The sequence below is a fragment of the Haliotis rubra genome, unplaced genomic scaffold, assembly GCF_003918875.1.
Source record: "Haliotis rubra isolate DU_JTF1 unplaced genomic scaffold, ASM391887v1 Scf602, whole genome shotgun sequence".
NCBI classification, from domain to species: domain Eukaryota; kingdom Metazoa; phylum Mollusca; class Gastropoda; order Lepetellida; family Haliotidae; genus Haliotis; species Haliotis rubra.
In genome coordinates, this window is record NW_025767305.1 from 372514 (window position 1) to 389878 (window position 17365).

At 43.0% G+C, this 17365-nt stretch overlaps 2 protein-coding genes across 3 annotated transcripts in view; one reads left to right on the top strand and one right to left on the bottom strand.

Annotated features, from left to right (window-relative positions):
• The window catches only part of LOC124255546 (carbohydrate sulfotransferase 15-like), a 63455-nt gene extending 57292 nt beyond the window's left edge, over positions 1–6163 (bottom strand). Inside the window, exon 1 of one of the 2 annotated variants that reach the window (XM_046689483.1) lies at positions 5511–6163. The gene's annotated coding sequence lies outside the window, so the exon portion shown is untranslated. The remainder of the gene's footprint in view (positions 1–5510) is intronic. The other variant, XM_046689488.1, reaches the window with a different exon arrangement.
• A 661-nt stretch (positions 6164–6824) lies between these two features.
• Positions 6825–7373, top strand: LOC124255534 (protein TRACHEARY ELEMENT DIFFERENTIATION-RELATED 7A-like). The gene has a single exon (XM_046689469.1). It carries the CDS (start codon positions 6825–6827, stop codon positions 7371–7373), a length of 549 nt encoding a protein of 182 aa, XP_046545425.1.
• The last annotated feature ends 9992 nt before the right edge of the window (positions 7374–17365 follow it).

The window sequence follows — 17365 nt, forward strand, 5'->3', positions numbered from 1 at the left end:
GTTACGCTGTTAAACTTACCAAGGTTTGAAATTGGCGACACATGTTTTCATACTTTCAAGAATGAGCGCCTAATGTTCGGATGTTTCAGGAACATCTCACAAATTTTCATTTCTGTTAATTTCGATTACTTAAAAAGTAAGCTACGGGCGCGTGGGACGATTGTTACAAGCACGAGTTAACAGCAAGAGGACAGAGGCCTCTTGAGACTTGAGCGGAAAACGAGACAGGGATTACGGTAAGATGTTGGGACGCATGTCAAGATAAATTATTGGAAGGACCAGCGTTATTATTGATAGGTAGACAGATGTTCAGTGCTGGTTTGGTTTATGATTCACCAAGTGTTGCTGTCTCTTTCCGTCCGTTATAACAGACTATATAATGGTCTCTTGTTGTAAGTACAGCGTTATCTGGTACATGTTTCGATTCAGCTGGAGTCGGACAGGAAACTGATATTTAGAAGAGCTGAACCAGTAGACGTCGCTACATACATTCCGTGTAGACATGCGCCGAATTCCATGCGCCATAAAATTATTATTATTCAAATTATTTCTCATGTTTCTTGTAATACCGGACGCAGTATTACAGGTACACAAGCGCCATATTATATACTATGATGAACTGATGTGTAGTTTCAATAACCAATATTACTATTTGAGGTGAGGTGAGGTGAAAGTGGGTTTAACGTCGTGCTTGAGAATATTTCGCTCATATGACGACGTGCATGCGTGTGTACGTGTGGCTGCTTGTACTAGCCCAGACTGAGGCTGGTTTTATAGTGCTAGCCCACTGAGATACCATGCCGCAGTGAAGCATGAATACCCCACTCAGACACATTATACTGACTCCGAGCCGACCAGTCCTTGCTGTACCCATTAATGCCGAGCGCCAGGCAGGGACCAACAAGTACCATATTTTAACGTCTTTTGGTATGACGCGGTCGGGGATCGAACCCGCGACCTTCCGCTCTCCGGGCGGACGCTTACTATTTGAAATGTAACACTGCATTTAGCGCGTTATTTAGATACTGAAATTAAGGTTGCAATATATTTCATTGCTGCACATGACGTTAAAGGTTATGGGTTATACGGTAAGCATGGAGTAGGAATATACATACACACATGTACACTAACATAGCACGTCGGTGAATATAAATAGGCCAACATCAAGGGGCAACAGTAGGGCAAATAAGTATAAGATGTGTGTGTGTGTGTGTGTGTGTGAGAGAGAGAGAGAGAGACAGAGAGAGAGAGACAGACAGGAGAGAGAAAGAGACAGACAGACAGAGAGAGAAAAAGAGACAGACAGACCTAGAGACAGACTGAGAGAGAAAGACAGAGAGAGAGAGCCTGAGAGAGAGAGAGAGAGAGAGAGAGAGAGAGAGAGAGAGAGAGAGAGTGAGAGGTGTGTGTGTGTGTGTGGGGGCACAATTTCGGGCGATGCTGGTACGTTAGAGTTGTCAGTTTAGACCAAGCTATCTGGAGCGGCCACTGATAACATGTGTGATTGATAACATGTGTTGTGCGATGACTTTGACACATGTTTCTCCGAAAGTTACCGAGATTAATCATATCAAACACTTCTGCTGCAGTGTGTGGTTGAGTACCGACCTGTCGCCATTCTTTACAATATGTGTACTATATTTTCTATACCTTTCCATGTTAATCGACGACAGGAGATCTGAATTAATTTTGACCTGGACTTGATTTATATTTTAGTAAATATAACTAAATACAAAAATATACATTCAATAAATTCAAAATATGCAACGGAACAGTCTTCGCACCTCTCCAGTTTGCAACTTTTAATATTCCTTCGTTGCATATCGAAACAGTTCGTTTCGAATTATGCATACTGTAATGATACTTGATATAACAGAAAGAAAAAAAAGCATTGACATTTTCTGCAAAACAAAATGGCACGAATATGACTTGTACAACGTCCCCTGACAAAAACACATTATCAGGACCTGATGCAAATCCTGCCCTTCCCGATCTTTGAAAAGAAGTAAATTACGTGAAAATACCATGCATAAAAACATATTGATGACTGCAGCCATATCAGAATGGGAGCAATGTAGAAGTATGTATATTACCGTAAAGTTACTTAAACTCGTTGCTCGTGTCACCTCGGGTGTATTATTTCATATACGCCAGTTGTATTAGTGAGAATAGAATCATCCAGTCCAGGTAATACCCTATGACATCCACACAGGAACTTGAAGCTATTTATAATTGATCTATTTTTGGTTTCTCCCTACTCTACAGTGTCTCCTGATGACGCCATACTTTTGGCTGTACTACAATAACTGATACACCTGCAACCCAGTAATATACTTTGACACATAATTCCTCTTATCAAGGGGCGGTGTTCGAATCCCCACATGGGTACAATGAGTGAAGCCCATTTCTGGTGTCCCCCGCCGTGATGTTGATGGAATATTGCTAAAAGCGGCGTAAAACCAAACTCAGTCAGTCAGTCCTCTTATCAAAATCAGTAATATGAAAGATCTACTTTGTGTCATCGAGTGGGTCATACATGATAATTTTGTGAATGAACGCTACAAATATTTCACATACGTTCACTGTAGTGCTAGCAGTAAGAGGGTTATCATCATTAACATATTCTGATAATGTATCTATATTATATACTATGATGAACTGATGTGTAGTTTCAATAACCAATATTACTATTTGAGGTGAGGTGAGGTGAAATTGGGTTTAACGTCGTGCTTGAGAATATTTCGCTCATATGACGACGTGCATGCGTGTGTATGTGTGGCTGCTTGTACTAGCCCAGACTGAGGCTGGTTTTATAGTGCTACCCCACTGAGATACCATGCCGCAGTTAAGCATGAATACCCCACTCAGACACATTATACTCACTCTGACCCGAAAAGTCCTTGTTGTACCCATTAATGCCGAACGCCAGGCAGGGACCAACAAGTACCATATTTTAACGTTTTTTGGTATGACGCGGTCGGGGATCGAACCCGCGACCTTCCGCTCTCCCGGGCGGACGCTTACTATTTGAAACGTAACACTGCATTTAGCGCGTGAGTTAGATATTGAAATTAATGTTGCAATATATTTCATTGCTGCCCATGACGTTAAAGGTTATGTGTTATACGGTCAGCATGGAGTAGGAATATACATACACACATGTACACTAACATAGCACGTCGGTGAATATAAATAGGCCAACATCAGGGGGCAACAGTAGGGCAAATAAGTATAAGATGTGTGTGTGTGTGTGTGTGTGTGTATGCGTGAGAGAGAGAGAGAGAGAGAGAGAGAGAGAGAGAGAGACAGACAGACAGACAGACAGACAGGAGAGAGAAAGAGACAGACAGAGAGAGAGAGAAAAAAAGAGACAGACAGACAGACCTAGAGAGAGACAGACTGAGAGAGAAAGACAGAGAGAGAGAGAGAAAGACAGAGAGAGAGAGAGAGACAGAGAGAGAGGGTGGGGTGGGTTGGGGGGTTACAATTTCGGGCGATGCTGGTACGTTAGAGTTATCAGTTTAGCCCAAGCTATCTGGAGCGGCCACTGATAACATGTGTGATTGATAACATGTGTGCGATGACTTTGACACATGTTTCTCCGAAAGTTACCGAGATTAATCATATCAAACACTTCTGTGCTGTGTGTGGTTAGTACCGACCTGTCGCCATTCTTTACAATATGTGTACTATATTTTCTATACCTTTCCATGTTAATCGACGACAGGAGATCTGAATTAGTTTGACCTGGACTTGATTTATATTTTAGTAAATATAATAAATACAAAAATATACATTCAATAAATTCAAAATAGCAACGGAACAGTCTCTGCACCTCCAGTTTGCAACTTTTAATATTCGCTTCGTTGCATATCGAAACAGTTCGTTTTGAATTGTGCGTACTGTAATGATACTTGATAACAGAAAAGAAAAACAAAACATTGACATTTTCTGCAAACAAATGGCACGAATATGACTTGTACAACGTCCCCATGACAAAAAACACATTATCAGAGACCTGATACAAATCCTGCCCTTGGTCTTTGAAAGAAGTAAATTACGTGAAAATACCATGCATAAAAACATATTGATGACTGCAGCCATATCAGAATGGGAGCAATGTAGAAGTATGTATATTACCGTAAAGTTACTTAAACTCGTTGCTCGTGTCACCTCGGGTGTATTATTTCATATACGCCAGTTGTATTAGTGAGAATAGAATCATCCAGTCCAGGTAATACCCTATGACATCCACACAGGAACTTGAAGCTATTTATAATTGATCTATTTTGGTTTCTCCCTACTCTACAGTGCTTTCTCCTGATGACGCCATACTTTTGGCTGTACTACAATAATTGATACACCTGCAACCCATAATAATTACTCTTATCGAAATCAGTAATATGTCAAGTCAAGTTAAGCGGTGTTCGAATACAACATACATACATTTGTTTACAAATATAGATGAAAAGGGCATACATATCAATAATCTGGTTCAAATAGATTTCTTGTCCGCCGTGAATGTTTATGGAAACATATATACACACCTTGCTAAACATTTAAAGCGTGGTTTAAAGAAAATTTATTGGAGTTTGATTGCCTGATTTTAAAGCTGAAAGATATATTTACACAAATTTCTTAAAAGTGTTTCATTATTTTTTGATAACAGGGACTTAAATTTACAGTAGTTTGGTTGTTTCTGATATACATATGGCAAGTATTTTAATCTAATATGAAAGATCTACTTTGTGTCACCGAGTGGGTCATACATGATCTGTCTGGGATAATTTTGTGAATGAACGCTACAAATATTTCACAAACGTTCACTGTAGTGCTAGGAGTAAGAGGGTTATCGTCATTAACATATTCTGATAATGTATCTTCTGTTTTAAGATACAAGATATTTTATTGCACAAACGTACTTTCCATATAGAAACAGTAACGATATTCTATAGACCACTTAAACAAGATACATAATACGTCAGAGCAACAATACATGTACCAATACAAATGTATATAATGGCCTAGGACAATCTAGACATCTAGATTTGTTTGAAGTTGTATATATGGTAGCAGATTATTTCTATGCTATCTGGTACATTATTTGTACACTTTTACATAATTAATCGGAGCTATGAATTCTAATACATTTAAGAATCCATATCATGGGGATACTGTTTAATCCATAATTATCATAACGTAATTACACTGATTGGTTTCATTGCTAGAATTTACCAATATAAGAACTGGAAATCCCGTCATGGGCAGTCTATGATTTGCTTTGAAGAAAGTAATCGACAATGAGGTTAATCTGATCATATACGTTTATGTGTGTTTCCGAGGTTGGAGTGCAGCTATTACACTAAGGAGGAGCGAATCTGGCTCACAGATAGCGAGATTGGGGTCACAGGGGTGCTTATAACAGAAACCCGACACTGTGCGGATGTTCCAACCAGGCTGTAACAGCAACACTATTGAGGGAGTATGGTCAAACATGCTGGTCTGTTTACCTGTTTGGGTACAAGAACTTGTCCAGTCGGTCAGGCAACAGGGGAAGATGCAGCCGAGTATCCTTCTGGAGTTGGGAGTCTGCACCTCGTTGAAACAGCACTGCGCGTTACATCGCACCACCTGCACATGTATGCACCCACATCATCTGCACAGCATCAGCGTTACTGACTCCGGTGTGGCTTCAAGCACAACACGTATATCCTGGCGTTGTTTCAGTCAACTCACTGTGAAACGTTATACCAGAAAGACTACCAGTATGATATCGTCTGCTCGTGTCTCAAATGGTCGTCTGCTATCTGTCTCGATCGCTTCTGTTGCCCACAGATGTAATGTTGGCCCTACTTTTCTACATATCTGTCCAAACACAGTCCAGGCGGCTATTAGGAATGTTTATACATCCATCACGTTAGCAAACTGACGCTTGTATCAGCTATTGAGCCCTTCCACTCCGAGTTATCTGCTTTATCTGACAGGCCGTAGCTACTTGGTAGCGAGTCTCCTCTTCAATGAACCTTATCTCAGCGTTACGGGGGGAGCTCCCAGCTGTTTCTTTCACTATCGTATATCCGAGGGGATTCTACTGACATAGTGTCATCTCATCGCGTTCCTCCCGTTCAGCAGGAAGCGGCAAGGATCAAAAGTCATCCTTCGCCAGTTACATCACCACAGCGGCCGATCACATAAGCAGACGTAATCCGGGCACCGAGCAGACGACAAAAAAACTTCTGGTCATGGCTGAAAATGTGGTACCGGCGGGGTCAATAACCTTCTCGGCATGAGGTGCGCGCGTCCAGTTGTGTTGGACGTCGATGAAAAAATGGCCGGTGAAAGTTCAAATCCACTGCCGCACCTTTATAAGCGTTGCCTGGTGTTTGGACAGCAGTCGCTGGCCATGCTGAGACGCACGCGGAGACATATAGAACAGTAACACTTGGTTTCTCTGGAAGTCAGCCACTTGCTTCGGAATGATCCACATACACAGACCATATGTCCGTCTCGAGAAGGAACTGGCCTGCAAGAAGCTATATTGAAGCCATACAACAAGCAGCCGTTGTAAGCCACGGTGCCGCTTCCTTGTTGAATATAGACTTCTGACTGTATGAGACACACCCGGGACAATTCGGGACGTGTATTTTGTTCTTCAGATTTCAATATTGTTTAAGTTGGGTTAGCATAGATTTGAACACATGCACCGGTGTCTCGGCGTGTCAAAATATGGAGAGAAAGTTATCGTGAAGTTGAATGGAGTGTGTGTGTGTGTGTGTGTGTGCTCGCGTGCGTGCGTGCGTGTGTGTCACACTGTCACACCCATCATGACCCTCATCCTTTCAGCTCCCCGACATATCCCCACCCCAGCGCTGCCCCACACATCACGATACCCGCCACCGACGCTGTCCCACACATCCCACCCCGGCACCGTCACACCTGACCCCCATCCTTTCAGCTCCCCGACATATCCCCACCCCAGCGCTGCCCCACACATCACGATACCCATCCTTTCAGCTCCCCGACATATCCCCACCCCAGCGCTGCCCCACACATCACGATACCCATCCTTTCAGCTCCCCGACACATCCCCACCCCGGCACCGTCACACCCATCACGATACCCATCCTTTGAGCTCCACGACACATCCCCACCCCGGCACCGTCACAGCCATCATGACACCCATCCTTTCAGCTCCCCGACACATCCCCACCCTGGGGCTGTCCCACACATCCCCACCCCGGCGCCGGTCCACATGCAGGCCGCCGTGTTCCGTGCGTCCCACAGAGGGCCATGTGTTCTACATCATGCATGACGCACATCCTTCAATCGACGACAGAGGAAACAACACGTTGTTTAAAGTGCCTGCCACGTAGTTTAAACATAACATAACGCAATACGAGGCTCGTTACTTGTGCATATGCTTGAGCATCGAACTTGGTGACATCGTCTGTCTCGCACCTCGACAAATACCAGCTCACATTGTGTCGGAAGACAAAAACACAAACCTACACGTGCTCCTTCGATGTTCAGACAGACGACAAACGTTTTCCAGAGTAGAATATGGTAGAAAAGATGGTCACATCGAAATATATATCGTTCTGATTTGGGTTTGTTTGCATCGCGCCCACTTGAAGTGAGTGAGTGAGTGTAGTTTTACGCCGCTTTAGCAACATTCCAGCAATATCACGACGGGGGACACCAGAAAGGGCTTCACACATGGTACCCATGTGGGGAATCGAACCCGAGTCTTCGGCGTGACGAGCGAACGCTTTAACCACTATGCTACCCCACCACCCCACTTGAAGTAGTGAAGTTACCGTTTACGTCCGTCAGCTAAAAGTAACATAATAATGACCGCGACGATGACACAATGACAACGATGGTGTTGGTGATGATGATGGCAATGATGATGATGATGATGATGATGATGATGATGATGATGATCACGACTACGATGACGTAGACCAACAGTTACTTACCATAAAGTATAAAATTGTCGCGAATCCGATTTTGCGTGTGTGCGCGTGCGTGCATATAGGCGGGGTGATGGAGAGCAAGGGGTGGTAGGAAGTAGTAGTAACGTAGATACAACTTATAATCTATCATCAGCTTTCGTCAACGATATCGCCACTCGATCTTGATCCGGTAACGGAGGATGCATTAACATCGAACGCCGAAGAAATTTTAGATTCTAATGCCTTCCGTCCACATAAATAAACAGTTGGGTTATCAATTCAAACAAAATGATATTTTGAAATTTGTACTGTTTCAAATTTAGCGGTAGTAAAACACAATTAGATCTACAGAATCTGCAAACCGTTCTGTTTAGCCCAACATATTTTTTTCTAAATGTATAATATCGTTGAAAAAGTTATTTAAGCTTAGTCATGATCCCTCTTATCCATTACACTGCTTGATCTAAAGTAGTCTATTAAAGTATAATTAATTACCTTACCGTGTTTATGCCAGAGGTACACCTCGTGTCCTGATCCATCCTTTCGGAAATATCACCACAAATCTGGCTCTTTGTCAGCAGACTCGCGAACATGCCAGCGAATCCGATTCAATTTGAATTCACTACACTTTGAAGCCACTAGGTCACAAAACACTTTTCCAAAATGTAGAAAATAATATCCGTAGAATCGAATTTGAGCACAAAGTACACACATGAGGTGTGTAAGAGTCACCACAGCTGTTGCACGCAGACGTAGAGGTGCGTGAAATCGTCAAGTTGACAGGGCGCAAAATTCAACAGTATCTAAATTCGGTACAACACGGACTTCTCGTTACAGCAAAAGCGCCCCCTACTCTTAAATTTTGTACCAGTACCAGTAATTAGATATCAAAGACTATCTCAGTCATACAATCAGGTTAACCTTGCGCAAACTGTCAGTGGCTCTCCTGTCGCATCTTTCCAAATGTAAACAATGACTTCGAGAAAAGGTCAAGGCCATGAGGTTGCTGCCACTATTCTGGTGGGGAAAGGGTCTACGGTGGAATTTTCAAATGTGAACCAAGCTTTTGAAACTTATTTGATATATGTTTTCCAACTTATCAGTTAATGATTGGTGATTGATGCATTGAAAAAAACAAAACGTGATTTGTTATTACTGAATCTGGAGTTTGTTAGTCATTGACGGTTTTGCCACCAAACACCCCGTTTCGGGCGATACCACTTGAGATTGGAATGCGAGGCCGCTTCACGTATTGACTCGTAACCAAAGAAAGAGCTCCACCTGAAATTGTTCATAAAATTGTCATGGTAGAATGGAGATAAACCTACTGTGTGGGAAAATCAGAGGTATATAACGAAATTATAATGGCTCTAAATTGTTCATTTAAAACCTCACGCTACGCGTTCGGTTTTAAATGAAATTTAGAGCTATTATAATTTCGTTATATACCTCTGATTTTCCCACACAGTAGGTTTATCTCCTAAATATATGCTGATCATGGTCTGTCATCCTTAGTTATTAGGGGTATTATTTTCTACCTTCGTATCATTCAATACCAGAATAAGACCGCCTCCGTGGTGTAGTGGTTAAAGCGTCCGCCCGGAGAGCGGAAGGTCGCGGGTTCGATTCCAAAAGACGTTTAAATATGGTACTTGTTGGTCCCTGCCTGGCGCTCCGCATTAATGGGTACAACAAGGACTGGTCGGCTCGGAGTCAGTATAATGTGTCTGAGTGGGGTATTCATGTTTCACTGCGGCATAGTATCTCAGTGAGCGAGCACTTTAAAACCAGTCTGGGCTAGAACAAGCAGCCACACATACACGCACATGCACGGCGTCATATGAGCGAAATAGTCTTAAGTACGACGTTACACCCCATTTCACCTCACCTCACTCAGTACCAGAATATAGGGGTACGGGACATTTGTTCTCACTTCATTATGAAATACAGTTCCCTCTATCCCCATGTATAGTGTGATAAAGTATTTTTGCCTACAGTTAACGTTAAAGTACGAGGACGCTTTGATCTTTTAGCGAAGCGGTACAAAAAGGAGGTTTTCGAGAGAAGGAGATTCAGATTTTAAGGACGCTGTCGTTGACGACGACGTTGATGATGATGGTGATGATGATGATGATGATGATGATGATGATGATGGTGACCACTGCGTATTTTGACACTAGATTGCTTATTTAATAAATGAAATCCTTCTATCAAGTATGTGTAATAAAGGCACATTGTCAAATTAGATACATGTATGTAAATTATCTTAAGCAGAACCCCAAACTTCGCAACGCTTATTCAAAGAGCTTCTTTATCAGCAGTAACTGGCGCTTCCTGCCTGCTTGAAATCCCATATAAACACCGACAAGGAACTGTGCTTGGTTGTCGGATGTTAAGGCGAAAGAGTAAATTGAATTTTGAAACTACACTCAGTCTAAGGAGTACACAGACCTTGTTTCACAAGCGTAAACACGAAAACGTTTAAACTTAAAATTGACAAAAAATTCAGTCATATGAAGCCTTTTGATGTTGGATATTTTAATTACTTTAATAGTCCGGACTATAACAGGTTTATAGTGCAAGCCAACTGAGATGGCATGCCGCAGTTTTAACATGTGTACCCTTCTCAGACACATGAAACTATTACCTGATCGACCAATCGCCAGGCAGGTCAACAATAAGTACCATCTTATATTTTGGTATAACTTCTCCATGCCACGAATGGAACTACCTCTCCGCTCAGTCTTTCCATCTACTAGACCACAATGAGGGTATGATTTATGCATGCATAGATGGATAGATGAGGGAGTGAGGGAGTGAGTTTAGTTTTACGCCGCACTCAGCAATATTCCAGCTATATGGTAGCGGTCTGTAAATAATCGAATCTGGACCAGGCAATCCAGTTATCAACAGCATGAGCATCGATCTACGCAACTGGGATACAATGATATGTGTAAATCAAGTCAGCGAGCCTGACCATCCGATCCCTTTAGTCGCCTCTTACGACAATCACGGGTTACTGAAGATCAATATTCTAACCCGGACCTTCACGGGTCATAAGACGATGAAAACGAGACCTATTTGTATGATTTTTAAGGGATTTGTGTTTGTATTTTCATCTGAACCCATTTCGATTTCTTAGTTTTGTTCGCGAGAGCGTGATATGAGTGATAAAAGCGTCTCACGTCAAGTGCAGGGGCGATGGGGTAGCCCAGTGGTTAAAGCGTTCGCTCGTCACGTCGAAGATCCGGGTTCGATTCCCCACATGGGTACAGTGTGTGAAGCCCATATCTGGTGTCCCCCGACGTGATATTGCTGGAATATTACTAAAAGCGGCGTAAAACATCAGTCACTCACTCACGCCAGATGCATGAGAGTTGTATGGTGGCTGATAAGGCCATTGCTTTCCCGCCTTAAAAAATTCGAAAGAGAGAGCGATAACACGAGACGGGAAAGCGATAACACGAGACGGGAAAGCGATAACACCAGACGGAAAAGCGATAACACCAGACGAGAAAGCGATAACACGAGACGGGAAAGCGATTACACGAGACGGGAAAGCGATAACACGAGACGGGAGAGCGATAACACGAGACGGGAAAGCGATAACACCAGACGAGAAGGCAATAACACGAGACGAGAAAGCGATAACACGAGACGAGAAAGCGAAGGCAGAAGACGAGAAAGCGACAACACAAGACTAGAAAGCGATAACGCGAGACGAGAAAGCGATAACACGAGACTAGAAAGCGATAACGCAAGACGAGAAAGCGATAACACCGGACGAAAAAGCGAGAACGCGAGAAGAGAAAGCAACAACACGAGACGAGAAAGCGATAACACGAGACGAGAAAGCGATAACACGAAATTAGAAAGCGATAACCCGAGACGAGTTGGTATGGTACTCTGCACTTTTGAAAAGTGCACGCACATACTATTTTATGCATCGCAACGGATTCTCATGAAAATATCCTAAATTAAAACGCCTATATTGAAGTGACTTTGTCCATGTCGTATTCTGCACAATGCAACGGTTCCTGGCCCAGCAAGGGCACATCAGTTACAATGACTGCATACAGTTGTGTCTAAATGTCACCCATGATGAATACACCCTATACAACCTTAATACCTCGTGGCTGCAGTGTCATGTCCGTTATTAACGCCAGTCGTACGTGCAGCCAGTGACATGACTATTTACTAAAATATTCTGATTGTAGAAGCGCTCGTATTTACAAAGGTTCCCTTCAGCTTACATATTTGTATAGCTGTGATTGCAATGTCATACTGCGGGCGGATAACAGATAGCATCTCTCACATAGACAACCACATCCGAGGTATGACCTTTATACCAAGTCTCATCAACAACGCATTATTCATCGAGAACAGAGTTGACTATATAGAGAAGCGAAGTGATCTTTCTCAGAGTGAGTGAGTGAGTGGATTGGAGAATTGTTGGTTTGGTGGCTTGGTGAATAGGTTGGTACTGCGTGATATGGGTGAATTAATGAATGAGTTTCGTATGAGGCGTGTTGATTTAGATTTAAGATTTGCTTCACATACAGAACTCTTATTAAAAGTCTATTAGTATTTAATTATATCAAATCCTGAAACACATCCTATGACCCAGAAAGCCTCTTACCAAACAAAAGCATTTCAAATTCCAAACTTTAAGAAGATAAAAATGCAAAAGACAACGTAACAAAAGGGTACTTTTATTCAATTAAAAACATTGAGAATGGTTCTCTGACATCGTAATCGTAAACATTGTACGAAGATATTTATATTTTTCACTTGACAAAGATAACACAGAAATACAAAGGCTTTAGGATGTTTTTCACAGCCGCGTCTCCAACAAAAAATAAACGTCAGCTTTTTCTGTGATATTCAGACGTCGACTTCAACAAGGTACGAAGACGCACGTTCTCTTGTATACAGAATGATAGGTTTAGTTTAATATAACATCATCATAATTGTATGACAGCGGCAGAGGCTGGACACACGACCTCTACAGGAAGCTGCCCCGGACATGCGGGATGACAGGCTGAATGTCAACCCTACATGTTTGACGCACGGTTGTCCGTACAACAGCGATGTTGACATGGCAGCAAAATCCTCATGCATTTGTGGACATAATAAATTTAGATTTCGACAGGTCCTGTATGCACTGTGAAAGTTTTGACGTTTTGTTTGAAGTTTCATGTTAGGTATTTGTCGAGGTTCTTGACAGTGGGATACAATAACACAAGAATGTCAGTCAATTATTGGCTACTGTTGTATCATTAATTTACAAAAGTCATTAACCGTAAAAAGAATTAAAAAACAAACTTTCCATTGTAAATCGTGTAAAAAGAAAACACTAGTGGAGCTGAAGTAACTCACTCACACTAACGTTGCTATTGGTTAATCCAAATCACACGATCATAGTTTCAAATCGCAATATTTGGTTTGAATTACAAGGGGGTAAGCGCTGTAGTTGGAACAGTGAAGCAAATGCATGTGCGGTGCGTGATGAGCGTTAACGTTGACTTCCGTAGAAACCAACTCAACTTGTTCTTGGTGTTTCATTTAATGTGCATACCCCTTGTAATGCAAACCAATAATAGCGATTTGAAACTATGATCGTTTGGAAAAACAACTTTTATCCTAAGTTGAATAAAATTCTGAAATTGAAATGTTCAATTGGCAAGGTAAAATTATGAGGATTCGCAATCTCAATTTCACTTTATGTGATTTACTTTTTCGTTTAAAGTGAAACTCATCGGTACGTTTTCACTGCAAACAGACTATAACAGCTGCATAAAACCCGACTCGCTCCTTTGACTGACTGACTGACTGACTGAGTTTGGTTTTACGCCGCTTCTAGCAATATTCCAGCAATATCACGGCGGGGGACACCAGAAATGGGCTTCACACATTGTGCCCATGTGGGGATTCGAACCCGGGTCTTCGGCGTGACGAGCCAACGCTTTAACCATTAGGCTACCCCACCGCCCCCGGAGTTCTCTCCCTGCTTGTCATCTTGTAGGAGAACAAACCAAAATGACAGGATTAAGTTGACTGTTGAAACCTTTCACGATATAAAACTATTATATGCATTGGTAAACCTACAGTTCCAACAGTTATCTCGTGAATTATACAACTCGAGTCATAAGCAGTTCGAACCAACGGCCAGAAGTTTCGTGCACCCAACTCTTTGACAACTTTAACGACTTGACTGAGAGACACTAGTTTACAAATTAAATTCTTTGACTTAGACCAGGCAATGAGACCGGAGAGTGGGAGGCATCTTATGTAACAGATTCAGCTGTATTTAAATATATCTACACGTCGACTTTAAGTAGGAGAAAGGCCAAATAAAAGGTGGAGCAAGTCCAAGCATCGTTCCACACTTACCAAACCCTTGAAAACGGGTTTGGTGCTAACCCAAAATAATAAAACCCGATCAAAGAGGCATGCCAACTCTCTACAGCTAATGTACCCTTAAAGAGATGGGTCCCGATCCACAACACGTTCGTAGCGCTACGACATTCATAACTGATTAGCTAATAATAATTCAATCATTTTGCGCCTAGTGTCCATCTGACTGGTTGCTAACTGGACGCTGTAATCAGAATCTGATTATTATCCTGCTTCGTTGTGGGGAAGGACTGAAGCCCTATAAACACTTAGGAGTCAAGCTACCAAACACGGTCACCCATCCAAGGCTTAGGTGAGGTGAAATTGGGTTTAACGTCGTGCTGGTTTTATAGTGCTAGCCCACTGAGATACCATGCCACAGTGAAGCATGAATACCCCACTCAGACACAATATACTGACTCCGAGCCGCCGACCAGTCCTTGTTGTACCCATTAATGCCGAGCGCCAGGCAAGAACCAACAAGTACCATATTCTAACGTCTTTTGGTATGACGCGGTCGGGGATCGAACCCGCGACCTTCCGCTCTCCGGGCGGACGCTCTAACCACTACACCACGGAGGCTGTCCACCCATCCAAGGACTCTCCGAGATCGACATTACTTAACTTCATCTGATTCGTGACCTGAGCACAGGACCACACACCACCTCCACTACAGAGTTACGACAGATCGTAACGTTACGAACCTTTTGTGGATCGTAAAGGATTCATAAAGTTACGACCAGTCGTAACTCTATACCTTATCATCAGGCTTACGAATAGCATAGTGCCACGAACGCTTTGTGGATCGGGCCCCAGTGGTCTATGTTTGTAAAAGGAGACGTACGGGATCGAATAGTCAGGCTCGCTGACTTGGCTGATACATGTCATCGTATCTCATCTGCGTAAATCGATGCTCATCATGTCAGTCACTGGGTTGTCAGGGTCTCGATTATTCATACAGCTGATCCACAAAGCGTTCGTGGCACTATGCTATTCGTAAGCCTTATGATCAGGTATAGAGTTACGACTGGTCGTAACTTTACGAATCCTTTACGATCCACAAAAGGTTCGTAACGTTACGATCTGTCGTAACTCTGTAGTGGAGGTGGTGTGTGGTCCTGTGCTCAGGTCACGAATCAGATGAAGTTAAGTAATGTCGATCTCGGAGAGTCCTTGCGCATACAGCTGGAATATTGCCGAGTGCGGCGTTAAACAACAAACCGCACAGCGAATACGATAAAGAAAGAAACATTCTCCACATAGAGGCGTCTAGTCTGGTCTCAGATTTCACTTCCATTACCGAACTCCTTCTTCCAACATGCACAGCATGTAATGGAAATGCATTCTTGCTCTGCTGTTTCAAGTTGTTTCGCCACAGGTGCATGTTGTGCGTCTTTGAATAACTCGTGCCCTTCTGTGATATTTAGCAGCAAACAAATGGTCAACACAAACAGGTTACTGCGATGCAGTCTTGGTGAGTCACTACATAATCAACAAGCATTCCAGCGATCACATTGTGTTCCTGATAGTTACCATGGCAGTTTTACGAAATTCCAAATTGCATAACAAACCAAAAACGCTAACGTATGCTAATAGTTGCCAACTGGGCGTGCCGCGTCCCGAGCATGCATCAAAAACAAGAGGGAGCGAGTGAGTTTGGTAGACCGCCTCTTTGAACGGCGTACAAGGTTCATCACTGCCTGATATTCGTGTGGGAAGAAAGCCCGGAGAGACGTGAATCCTCGACGTACATGACTTTGCTGAAACCCACAAGATTCAATGAGAGAGAATTAAACGTTTGCATTCTTTCAGCCATTGCGAGGGGCGGCGGGGTAGCCTAGTGGTTAAAGTGTTAGCCCGTCACGCCGAAAACCCGGTTCGATTCCTCACATGGTTACAATGTGTGAAGCCCATTTCTGGTGTCCCCCGCCGTGATATTGCTGGTTAAAACCAAACTCATTCAGCCATCGCAACGAGACCAAGTCAATGCGTATACACAAATGCCTCGTACTTACAGTCATGTCTAAACTTCTCGAACATTTTGATGTAATAAGAGTATTTAGAAGTGTTCAAAACACCAGCAACTAAAGTAGTGTCACCTAACTGAGACTGAATGATACCATAAAAGGATTTAAACCATTGCTTTAGATACTGGTGCTTGTACTGGTACAATGCTTGCCAATATTACGCTCAGCAGAGTGAGTATGGTTTTATGCCGCTTTGAGCAACATTTCAGCAATATCACGGTGGGGGGCACCAGAAATGGGCTTCACACATTGTACTCATGTGGGGGGGATTCGAACCCGGGTTGTTGGCGTGACAAGCGGACGCTTTAACAACTGGATTACCCATCCGCCCCGCTCAACAGAGATGTTGGAGATAGTTACGTTGATTACCACATGAATGTCTTGTCGCATGGGGACGATTCTATTTCAACTGCCTGGATAGGGCCTTCGTTAACTACTGTTGATAAAACCACCACACCAAACACTGAACACTACAAGAACGGCTATGGTACTAACAACCCAAGGTACTGACTCTGTCAGGCGATGAACAAACACAATGGAATTTGACAAATATCATTTAATTTTCAGCAAACTCACAGAAAAATGCAAGTCCGTATATAGCAGCAATGATGAAGGCTTGCACTACCGCTGTAGTGAGGGAGTGAGTGAGTTTAGTTTTACGCGGCTTTTAGCTATATTACGACGGGGACACCAGAAATGGCTTTACACACTGTACCCATGTGGGGAATCGAACCCATGTCTTCGGCGTGACGAGCGGACGCTTTAACCACTAGGTTACCTCTCAATATCGCTGTAATGAGTCTGACTCCTCATTCACGCTGTCACGCCATGACCTCAGGTTCCTACCACTCAAGAGTCAATATCCAAAACGTTTCGTTTTGAGGTTACCCCATTTTGCAGCCCACGACCAGAGGCTTCACCCGTGTCAACACCCCATGATTGTCTGGTTTGACGCCGCTTGTCACGGCATTATGCCCATTGCACGGT

What these genes read in the sequence shown, in the direction of transcription:
- LOC124255534 (XM_046689469.1), top strand. Translation starts at nt 6,825, where the DNA reads ATGACCCTCATCCTTTCAGCTCCCCGACATATCCCCACCCCAGCGCTG.